We start from the raw sequence: 12,087 nt of genomic DNA on the forward strand, positions 1-12,087 counted from the left end.
TGATCCTGATATTTATAAACATAATTATTTATTAAGAATAATTAATTTTTTTGTTATTTATTTGCAAAAATTATTAGTTTGGCAATGACATATGGCGTCATTGGGTGGGGAAAAACCATGGTATGGGGGGGGAAAAGCCACAAAGTATTTTTTAATTAATATTTTTTGAAAAACCGTGGTATAGGCTATTCGCGAAGTTCGAACCCGTGAAAATCGAGGGAACACTGTATTCTGTAAAATAAAATATGTTCACTACATGCTACACTTTACTCTTATTTCTAATTAATAACTATAAGATATATGATTTTTAAAAGGACAGTACTGTACTTTTTAAAAAGCCACTCTTTTATTGCAACAAGTTAGTTCCATTCATCACCAACACTATTATTCCCTTTTTGGATAAGCAACATAATATGAAGTGTAGAAAACAAGAATTTTCAGATTTTTAAACAAGCCAGACACTTTTAAGTCTAGAACGAATCAAATTCAAATATTCCAAGATGTCTCCCATGACTGCTAAAGGAAAGTTAGGAAATTGCCTTTCCTAAAAAGAAAACTATTTTCATTAGTACAAGTGTACAATGAACTAAAAAAAAATTAGGCAGAAATGGGAAATCCCATTTCCACTGAATTCTTTTTGGAAACAAAGCAAAGATAATTATAATTATGTTTGACATACCACGTTTAGTCTCATAAGAGACTCGAATATACCATCCATCATTTCTACACTTGGTTTCATGCCAAATCATTTAATTCTGTTCATCCTGTTGAGGAACCTTCTTTCACTTACTTCCAAATCAATTTTTATTTCAATCAAAATCACTCTTCATTTTCTCTCTAAGTCTTTTAATCACAATTATTCCCAGCTATCTTTAATTACGCTTTACAATTATCTTTTTCTCTCTGTGCCCATAATTCATTATTTTTCTCTCATTACTTCCAAAAGTCTCTTATATATGAATATTTCCTCATTCATAACATTTTTCATTTCATCATCTCATGCATCCTTATTAGTGTAACTACAGCAGTGGTCCCCAACATTTTTTCCACCAGGGACCAGTTTCAGCAAGACAATTTTTCTATGGCCCGGTGGGAGCGGAAAGGGGTGTGGTTGGGGGCGGGATTAAGCATGGGGGTGCTGGTCCTCCCCACCCCTCTTTACCGCCATCGCTCTATGGCTGGCAGAACCTGCCTCCCAAGACCTCTTGCCCAGCGGGAGCTAAGCGCTGGAGAGAGGGGGTCAGGCTGGCCCTCCTGCCTCTCCCCAGCCAAAAACGCAAAAGCGCCCCGCGGCAGAAGCCAAAAGAGGCTTGAGCCTCTCGGTCCTTCCCGCCCCTCTGTCCCGTCCATTGTCCTGTGGCCGGCAGAACCTGCCTCCTGAGGCCTCTTGCCCGGCGGGAGGCGAAGCGCTGGAGGGAGGGGGTGGCGGCATGAGGGCCGGCAGCTGCTGACTCCACGGACCGGTGCAACATGCCCCGCGGCCCGGTACTGGTCCGCGGCCCGGTGGTTGGGGACCCCTGAACTACAGCATTTCTGTGGCACTTTGTAGCATAATGCAGTGTTTCCCAACCTTGGCAACTTGAAGATATCTGGACTTCAACTCCCAGAATTCCCCAGCCAGAGTTTGCTGGCTGGGGAATTCTGGGAGTTGAAGTCCAAATATCTTCAAGTTGCCAAGGTTGGGAAACACTGACATAATGTATTGTCAAATAATGTGTATGAAATTCCTAATTTAATTTTCCTAACTCTGAAGAAGAACAACTAAGATGAATAAGCATGCCCCCTGTGCTGCCCCCTCCCTCCATTTTCTGACATCCGATGGGTCCAGTAGGCCATTTTTTTTCCTCCCCAGTACTAAAGGGCTACCAAAATTTTTACTACCACACTGTGGGTGTGGCTTATGCAAGGCGCCCTGCATTTTCTTTCAACATCTTTCAGTACAAATTGGTGCTCAGGGGTAGAGTTCCATTTTCGCTACCCCATTATGTTTCCCCCCCCCAAAAAAATCTAGGCAGTAGCCCACCCCTGCTCCCCAGACTCCAGAGGCTTTCTTGGAGCCTGGGAGAGCAAAAATGCCCTCCTCTTCCTCCCTTCAGAGGCCCTCCGGAAGCAGAAAACATCCTCCCACAGTCTCCGCACAAGCTGAAAATCAGATGGCTGGTGTGCAAATGTGTGCTGGAGCTCAGCTAGGGCAATAGTTTGCGTGCCGGCAGATATGGCTCCGTGTGCCATCTATGGCACATAGGTCATAAATTCGCCATCACGAGTATAGGATTTCCTGCTTGAGCAGGGGGTTGGTCTAGAAGGACCTTGGATCTTCAAGGCCCCTTCCAGTCTATGCTGATTGTTTTATTGATGAACTTTCCTTACATTCTATTTTATTTCCCTTTTCCCGTTACAGTGATAAAAAAAGCCTTCCCACATTCAGAAAGTTTCAGCAACCTTGTATCCTTTATAATCTTTCATCCTATCCAATCAAATAATGTTTTTTTAATTTATTTCTTTGACACATTATGCACAACCAGATTCAAACTTCTACCATGCATTTGAAATTAATAGATATCTTCCTAAGCAGGTACCAAATAATCACCATTTCCTCTTTCCCTTTTTCCTTTCCTGTCCCTTCTTGGATTCTCAAATGCAAAACATTTGTTTTGTTTTGCTTTTAGTTTATTTGCTAGCCCTCTTCCAGTGAATGCTGGGAGGGGGAGCCTGAGCACACCACTCCCAAGCTCCATTTTCACTGGCAGAGTATAGACCAGGCATTTGCAATTTTCATAGCTGTCCTATGGACCAGATCTAATCATCCCATGAGTCAAATCTAGCCCGAGGGCCTTGGGTTTGACAGCTTTGCCATACACCATGGTAGTCAACATATAGCCTACAGATATCAACCTCTCATGGCTCATATAGCTTTAGTCAACTGAGGCATTCATAAAACACATTTTAGGGGGATAAATAATTAATGATGATGATGATAATAACAATAATAACAACAACAACAACAACAATAACAATAATTTATTAGATTTGTATGCCGCCCCTCTCTGAGGACTCGGAGCAGCTCACAAAAAACAATATATATACAAATCCAATATTAAAAAACAATTTAAAAAACCTTATAAAAAACAGTCATACAGTCCAGACAAACCATACATAAATCAGAACAGCTAGGGGTATATCAATTTTCCCATGCCTGGCGACATAGATGGGTTTTCAGTCGTATGCTAAAGGCAAGGAGGGTAGGGACAGTCCTAATTTCCAGGGGAGTTGATTCCAGAGGGCCGGGGCCGCCACAGAGAAGGTTCTTCCCCTGGGTCCCGCCAGACGACATTGTTTTGTCGACGGGACCCGGAGAAGGCCAACTCTGTGTGACCTAATTGGTCGCTGGGATTCGTGCGACAGAAGGCGGTCCCAGAGATATAAAGAATTACGTCGGTTTTTACCTTTCCCAGGCCTATGCTACATGCAACAAAATACAACAAAACACGTGGGCTCATTATGGCTAGGGAGCCAGAATCTTAATCAAGAATCAATTTTACTCCCATTATTTTAACACAGTCTTTGCAAACTAGGATCCCTAAGAATATCTTGTAAGCCATCATCCTGTTGCCCATATAGCACTGAGTAGAATCTTCAGTCAAAATACCAACTCATTCTAGATTCATAAATATGAATATTTGAAGTTCAGGTTAACATGAGCAGTTCTTGATGCTCTCTGAGGTTGGTTGTTTTCTTGCAAACAGTTCATTACTCAAACCAGGTAACATCATCAGGGTTAGAGCTGATAATGACTAGCACTGATTATGTTATCTAATGAATAGGTAATGAAACTCTGCAAGATAAGTTTAAAAAGCACCAAGGACCCCTCCCATTTTACACTCACAGACGTATCTGTTGTGGTCCACCAGTGGCCTGCAAAGCTGGTAGCAGAGTTGGAGAGGGAGGAGGCTGAGGAGAAACATGGGCCAATCCTGAAGTCTGGAGAAGGTTCTGCGTCAGAGGCAGAGATGGAGCCAGAGCCATCTGGGAGTTCTGTGCTGACTGGAACCTCCAGAAGTTGACATTAGTGAGACAGAGGAACAGGGGGAGCCTGTTCCCAGTACGCGCCTGCACAGAGCTGCCAGAAGGCAAGAGCAATTAAGGAAGAAAACGGCTATTCAGGAGTAAGGCTTAGAGAAAATTGACCTCTCCCACAGGACATAAAACAGGAATAAACGGATGTGAACCTTTGCAGAAAGAAACTCAGTTAATTCCAGTCAGTCTAACTCTGCAGCTCTTACTCTGTGCTCTGTTTGGACTTGCAAAGCTAATTGCTAATTAGGGTTTTGGTATCATGTCAAGAGAGATAAAGGTGGATGTTTATCAGCCTTATCCCAAAGGACAGGGGCAGGCTTCTGTCGGACTCATTAAAATTGTTTGGGACTCATTACAGCTGTGAATGAACATAGTTCACAGCTGTTGAAATAAAAAGAGGTTTTGGGGATTACATTTGTGATTTATGCTTTATCAGGAAGCCTAGGTCAGAACAATATCTTTCTATCAGGTGGTACTACTGATAAACGTCTCCGTTCTGTAGCTCTCTATCCACCTTCAAATCTGATTCAGATAGTGAAGAAAGAAAAATAAAATTTGTTGTACAAGTACTGTATATATAATTCTGAGAATCATGAACTAACAAGATTTTTTCTTTTGTTCTGAAAATAACTAATATTGACATTTTATGTATACTGCTCAAAAAAAAAGGGGGAACACTCAAATAACACATCCTAGATCTGAATGAATGAAAAATTCTCATTGAATACTTTGTTCTGTACAAAGTTGAATGTGTACAACAGCATATGAAATTGATTGTCAATCAGTGTTGCTTCCTAAGTGGACAGTTTGATTTCACAAAAGTTTGGTTTACTTGGAGTTATATTATGTTGTTTAAGTGTTCCCTTTTTTTTTTTGAGCAGTGTATATTATGAGTTTCTTAACCTTTACTAAAAGTTCTACTGCAAAGTAAATGTTAGAATGTATCACAGGATATGTCTGTCTCTAGCGGGAAGATGTTTACATAGTTAGAATGTAGGAATAGCGGACATGGTGACCAGATAGAGACATGAAATTGGGAATAAGTTGTTATATACGTGATTAATGTTTTAGGGTTTTTCCAAGTTGCAAAACAATGTGAAATGGTGCCAAAGGCCATTATATAAAAATATTATATAAATAGTGGTCAAGAAAGTAGGAGGAGTAAGGTTAAAGAAATGAATGGTATAAATATGTGTCATTTCTATTGTAATATTGCCCGTGATATAGAGTATTTAGAATCGATCATCTTGCAAGAATGAAATAAATAATTTCTCTTTTATTGTTCTTCTAGACTCGTTTTATTTAATTGGTTAACTTTTCTAACAGCCAAGTTAGCAATAGCACTTAAGATTTATACACCACTTCACAGTGCTTTATAGCCCTCTCTAAGCAGTTTGCAGTCAGTATATTGTCCCAACATCTGGTTCCCCATTTTACTGACCACAGAAGAATAGAAAGTTGAATCAACCTTGAGCCTGGTGATATTAATACTTCAGTTGCTTTGGGAATAGGTTACAGATAGAAAACACAATTCCTAGAAAGAGAGTATCATCCCATTTCAGCATTTAAAACCTCTAACATCTTGGATTATGATTTTACATCTTAGCTTTGATGAACCAAATTTATCAACAATTGAAATACAAAGTATTATGTTGAAAAAAATAAAATTTTATTAGAGGTACTTATTTACAGAATAAGAAAAATACAGATTACCATAATAAATATTGGTTTTTTTATTGCAAGAATAGAATTTATAGCCAAACTACAACTATAAAATTTGATTTTTCTTACCAGTCGCTTGCTGTAGAGCAATGCAGTGCTACTGCCACTTGCAATGGCCCAATTAGTGAAGTTCATCACATGCTTCACCTGCCTTGATAAACCACTGATATCATTCTGCTGTTGTATTAACTTCATCTGTCTCTCCTTTGTCACAGTCTGAACAGAGACAATACACACATATTGAATCAATTCAAAATAAATAACAAAGACTTTTATCTAGCAGGTAGAGAGATTGTAAGCGGTACAATAATAATACAAAGCTTTTTTTTTTTTAAAAAGTTGCAACATGGAATCCTATTTATGTCATATGCAATTTAACAATTATGCTTTCCTAAGGCAATATTCCTAAATCAAATTCACCTGAAAAACCAGGTTGTAATTGTAATTCAATTAAAATTGTGGTTTTGTCTGCCTTTATGTTATTTATTGCACTTATATCCACTTTCTTTTAAAATCAACCTCCAACTAAACCACCTTCCATCCAAACACTCATCAAATTTAGACAAGCTCAATTTATCTGTCAAGTTATCTGTCTTCTTCAAAAATAATGTTGTCCAAATATTATTGTGGGTCTCAGAGATTTTAATGTTCTTTAAACAGAATATCCCACTGTTACCTCACTTCAAATAGTATTTTGTTAGAGACCACTAACAAATCAAGTCCACAAGACAAACTCCACAGATATATTAACAGGAGTGAAACAATTAAGCCCCAACTCTAAAAATCTATAGATAACAATATCAAAGTTTTATGCAACAAAATACAGCTATTCTTTTAATTTTAGTTACAAATACCCAATGTTTCCCATCAGTGTCATTATCTAATAACACCATCTACTTACAATTTTAATGTTTTATATTTGAAATGTATCTAGATCTATATAGAACATCTAATAAATGTTCAAAGTAAAGTACATTGAAGATCAGTACTAAAACATATCATTATTGCATCAATTTCATTATACTTATTTTGCTTTTAAAAATGCTTTTTCAGTGCTAAATCTAGCACTTTACATGTATTTTGACAGAATTGAATAAATTCTGCATGTGTCAATTGCTAAGCATTGAATAAAATAATCATCCTCAGGTTGTTGCAATATCTTACTTAAAAATAAGTTCAGTATAGAATAGAACTTTATAATCTTTCTTAATTAAAACAGAAAATCATGTTAATATTAAAGGAAGAGTGAGGTACACCACATTTCTAAAAAATACAATGGTATATACCATGGACAGAATTATGATTTCTCAGCAGGAAGCATAAGTTACTTTTGTGACATCAAAATCCTACAGTATTTCAAGTGATTCTTCAGGAGCTGAAACTTTACCATATGGGATAAGTAACATTTTCCACTGTTAGATCTAAACTAAACCAATCTTAACATTTTCTGATGAAATTCAAACACAATACACTATTGTAAGCGACTGTAACTCTACCTGTGTCTCTAAAAGTATCTATCATTCAGCATATTAATCATGTGTTCTTGCTCATTTATCTTCTGCTCAATATTTATTTTCTATAATTTAACTAACATTGTATTCATATCAATGATATTGAAAGAGATTTTATTCAAAATGATCTAGTCTAGTTTCAGATCCTGTCCAGGTATTACAGTTTAGTAATATTTGTATTACAAAAGTAGGATACTAAATTGAGGGAAAGAAATCTAGTACAAAGTACAAAGATTAATATACTGATTGATGGCCCTCTAGCTTCAACGTGACATTTTCAACTGACAGAATAGGGATATAGAATAAACTACTGTAACACTTAACACAACATTTCTAACACTGCTCTAATCTATCTATTCAATATTGTAGATGTTGTTTCAATTACACAGGGGGAGGTATTGCCTGTGCAACTTTATTAATATGCTTCTAAGTCTCATCCGGCAATCTGTCCTATACTTAAAAATAAGAGACAATTTAAAAAGTACCAAAAAAGCAAATCTGAAATGAATCTTATAGCACTCGACACAGGCAAAGATTTTAATAAGACTTCACTAGAAAGAAGCATACTTAAAATTACAGTCAAATGGCTTCTGCAACTGGCTCCTTTATTTAGTAGTAGAATGAATGTCTACAATTATGTAAACAGATTTAAATAGGAAAAATCAGGTTGATTACCTGTAACTCGAGGTTTTTGATTACACATTTGTTTATTCACAGTTAGGGTTCTACATCAAACCGCAAGAAGAAACATTGTGTAGATGAGCATATTTGGCAGGCCCTCATTGAGAAAGGTTAGAAACTGTGTCAACTGACACTGACAACAACAAAAGAACCGATTACTGGTTTGGCAGCTGCAAGGAAGTAATCTGATCTTTCTAATGATTTATTCATTACATACATGAGTGGTCAGCAAGCTGATTTACCACTAATAAGGATGGAATTTTTTTTTTTAAGTATTTTTCGTGAGATTTAAATCAGGTCAAGGAACTGTTCTGTGGAATTTTATACATGATCAATACACAAGATATAAAGCTTGTTAGGCTGTTATACTGATGTGATTGTCACTAGGAAAGATAGTTTAAGAGTCAGTAGTGACAAGTTCAAGTAGTAGCGAAAATTCAGCAAGAATTGTTAAATTGATGGGGAAATTTCCGAAGAGTTTTCATTAAGTTTTTATGTTATAATGAAAAAGAATGTAAAAATCCAACTAATGAGAAGTGTGATTTGGTACGATTGCTATTTAACTGAAGATTTAAGGTAACATTTGACTGATTCTGACTTGAAACCTAAATCAGGCTGGACTCAGTTATTTCCTTGATGGGACACTGCCAAGAGTTTCAAAGCTACAGAACAGACTAGGAAGCTAAAAAGATATTCCGGAAGCAGACCGTAACAAAGCATCTTATTGCCAAGAGAACTGAATGAAATTAGTATGTCCCTGAAGTCATGAGGAGGTGGAACCGACTTAAAAGAACCGGTAACTTTATTTCTGAGAAGTAAACAAAACTTCAGCATTCATGATGAGAGAACATTTGCTTTATGGATTCTTTCAATTTAATAAAAATGCTGGCATCCCTAAGACTTAACATGACACATCAGTTTTTGGAGTAGAGAGAAATACGTTAAACTGTACTGGTCAATCATAATAACATCTTCTATCACTCTTTTGCAAAGTGGAGCAGAGAGGTCTCCAAAAGAGGAAGAAAGGTACAATTGTCTAAAAGTTTCCAGACAACTTCAAAAAATCATCAAAGACATAAAGCAGACTAAGACACTGGTGGGGGGGGGGGGAGGGGGGAATAACATGAAGCCACTTTGAATTCCAAATGTTTCTATTAAACTGTAATATTTAAAGTGGAGGAATAGGAAAATTATTAAATACATAGGAAGAACTCATAATTTAAATTTAAATCTATAAACATGTAAATCAGCTAAATCCAATGTAGTAATTGTTCTGGCTTTCTCCTTTTTTTTCCAGAATGTTGTTTCTGATATGCCTTTCAAAGGCCAAATAATAGTCGACAAAATGTCTTGAAGTTCAAAGAGATGTCAGGAAAAACGGTATCAATAAGTTAACATACTATAGCAGTTCCAGAACCTGAATTATTGTTTATTATTGCCTTGATTCCAAACATATTATTCCAAAATAATTTAAAATATTAAATTTATATGCTGCCAGCTCTGTATTAATTTGTAGCTTAAAAGACGTCATGGCCTTACTGTACAAACACCTTAACATAGCACTTTGCTTTCTGGGAATGCAGTGGGGATGTAGCAATCAATATCTCTTGAATTTAATTCCTGCCTTTTTTCAGTCTTTTAATTGAGCAAAATCAGTAATGATGGAGATCAAATGATTAAAAATGTGCTTCATAACTACGTCTGTTAATTAAGAAATAGTTTCCCACTGCTTGGAAATCAAAGATATGGATAATAGTGTTAACCACAGCATTTTATGGTAGTATCAGTCTGGAGTATTTTCTTATATTAAGATCAACAGCACCCTTAAACTAGATTCATTTATCAATAGTATAGTGACAAATAAAGAATATGGTACTTAGTGAAATAACTAGACCAGGCCAGACCAGGTCCTGTATAAGTTTATTTATTTAACATTTAGTAAAAGATAGTAAAAGTATTAAATGTCTGCACTGACAACTGTCACATTCATATCTTTATTCTCAGATATATGAAGTCTTGATGATTTATAATAAGCCTATTTTTTAAAAAAAACCTCTCACAAAAACAAGAAGAATCACCTTTATAACAATCCTTGCCTTGTAAGGGCAATTTATTCTCACAACAGTAGATTTTATAAGTGTGCTCTCTGAAGTCACAATCAAAACTAAGGATATACATAGGAGATTAAAAAAAATGTAGCATAAATATATGGACCATAATGAATAAGAAATAAAACTTTATGTTAAGTCTGAGTAAAAATTAAATGAAAAAGAGCTCAGTTTAACCACTCTGAAAAAGAGCAAAACTGCTGTGGTAGATAGAGAAAATGGATTGGTGGTGTAACTCTTCAGAACTTGCATCAGTATAGAGTAGCAACCAATAGTTTTAGCTAGCCTGCTCCTGAATAAGGCTTTGCAGACATAGAAACAGGATAGCTAATGAATGAAAACCATTTCCATATTAAGAAAGGGAGACATCCAAACAACACTAAAGAAGAGGTTAATAGTATGTTTTATTTTATATATCATGCTACTATATTTAACTATGTGTTTTTTTAAATAACTTACAACTGGATGGGTTCATATAATGTTATTGTCAGATTCCCACAAAGACTATAAGTTTAGTTTAGTTTAGTTTATTTAGATTTGTATGCTGCCCCTCTCCGAAGACTCGGGGTGGCTAACAACACTAAAAAACAATGTAACAAATCTAATATTAAAAAGTAATCTTAAAAACCCCAATTTAAGAGACCAATCATACCAACAAACATACCATGTATAAATTCTATAAGCCTAGGGGGAAGGGAGAAAAAATTTTCAATTCCCCCATGCCTGACAACAGAGGTGGGTTTTAAGGAGCTTGCGAAAGGCAAGGAGGGTGGATCACAACCAAAAGAAGTTTCTGAGTAAGTGGGAACAGTAGTTTAAAATTTTTGTCTGGGAGAATAGAATAGAATGGAATGGAATGGAACGGAACGGAACAGGCCAAGTGTGATTGGAAACACAAGGAATTTGTCCTGATGCATATGTTCTCAGCGTACATAAAATAAAAATATACATTTGTCAAGAATCATGTGGTACAACACTTAATGACTGTCAAACCTTTTCCAATGTTTTCCAGTCCCACCCTCTTTAAAGAATGGAATTGGCTTTCCTCCTGTCTCTAGCCATTTTAGTGTTTTACTGATGATAGATGCATGCTTATAGTCTTTTGCATTCCTACTCTCATATTCAGTTTAGTTCATAAAGTTAGCCTGGGCTTTTCTGGCTGCTAACTACAGCCTAATGGTGTTAAGCCAAAATCAACTAAATCAAGCTATCATTTAGATCAAGAGTGATAATTTGCCAGAACACCTTTTGTGGATTTCAGAGTGCCTATTCCATTAGATAGAAAGGCAAACATTTTCAATCTTGGGGTAGAGACGGAATCTTAAACCTTGTACAGATTGAATTAAACTACTTGTGTTTATATGCTATGATTATAAACTAATCCAATTCTAAACTTCTTTGGAGAAACTATAAACTAAATTAAATCAACAAAATTCTCCAGAATTTTGCTTCCACGTGAAAATGGATGCTTCTAATCCTCCTATGACCAAATTAAACTGAAAAGAAATATAAACTGAGATGTTGCCACTGACAACAGGGTACATCAAGAAAAAAGCTATTAAAGGGTCATTTAAATCAAAAGAATAATACACATCGATACCCACATTATGTTCACTGTTAAATTTAATTGTACCTCGAGCTGTTGTAAGAGAGATTTTCCCTTTTTATTGATTTCATTAATGAGGGTAAAAATAGCCACTTTGATTTCCTGTTCTACACGTTTGTTAGTTTCATTTACTTCTTTTACCCTGAAAAGAGAGAAATCTGTCATCAGGCACTTACATTACAATGTCTTCAACATTCCCCCCACACCCCACAATGCAAATGAAAATTCAACATAGAAACTGATGCAGATTAATACAAAATATCATTATCTTAAGAAAAGATAGCATTAAAAATAACTACTAATATTTATAATTACTAATAACTACTAATATTTATAACTACTGCACTGTGGTAAAATTTCTTTTTACTACATTGTAAAGCAT

General features: G+C 36.0%; 1 protein-coding gene across 7 annotated transcripts in view; it reads right to left on the reverse strand.

Moving 5' to 3' along the window:
- Positions 1-12,087, reverse strand: part of TRIM33 (tripartite motif containing 33) — a 67,451-nt gene that overhangs the window by 28,789 nt on the left and 26,575 nt on the right. For all 7 annotated transcript variants that reach the window (XM_070745671.1, XM_070745668.1, XM_070745667.1 and 4 more), the window contains exons 6-7: positions 11,733-11,847; positions 5,869-6,015 (exon numbers count right to left, since the gene is read on the reverse strand). In XM_070745671.1, the coding sequence (XP_070601772.1) occupies positions 5,869-6,015; positions 11,733-11,847 (262 nt within the window). The remainder of the gene's footprint in view (positions 1-5,868; positions 6,016-11,732; positions 11,848-12,087) is intronic.

This window comes from Erythrolamprus reginae, chromosome 3 (assembly GCF_031021105.1).
Source record: "Erythrolamprus reginae isolate rEryReg1 chromosome 3, rEryReg1.hap1, whole genome shotgun sequence".
Taxonomy (NCBI): Eukaryota; Metazoa; Chordata; class Lepidosauria; order Squamata; family Dipsadidae; genus Erythrolamprus; species Erythrolamprus reginae.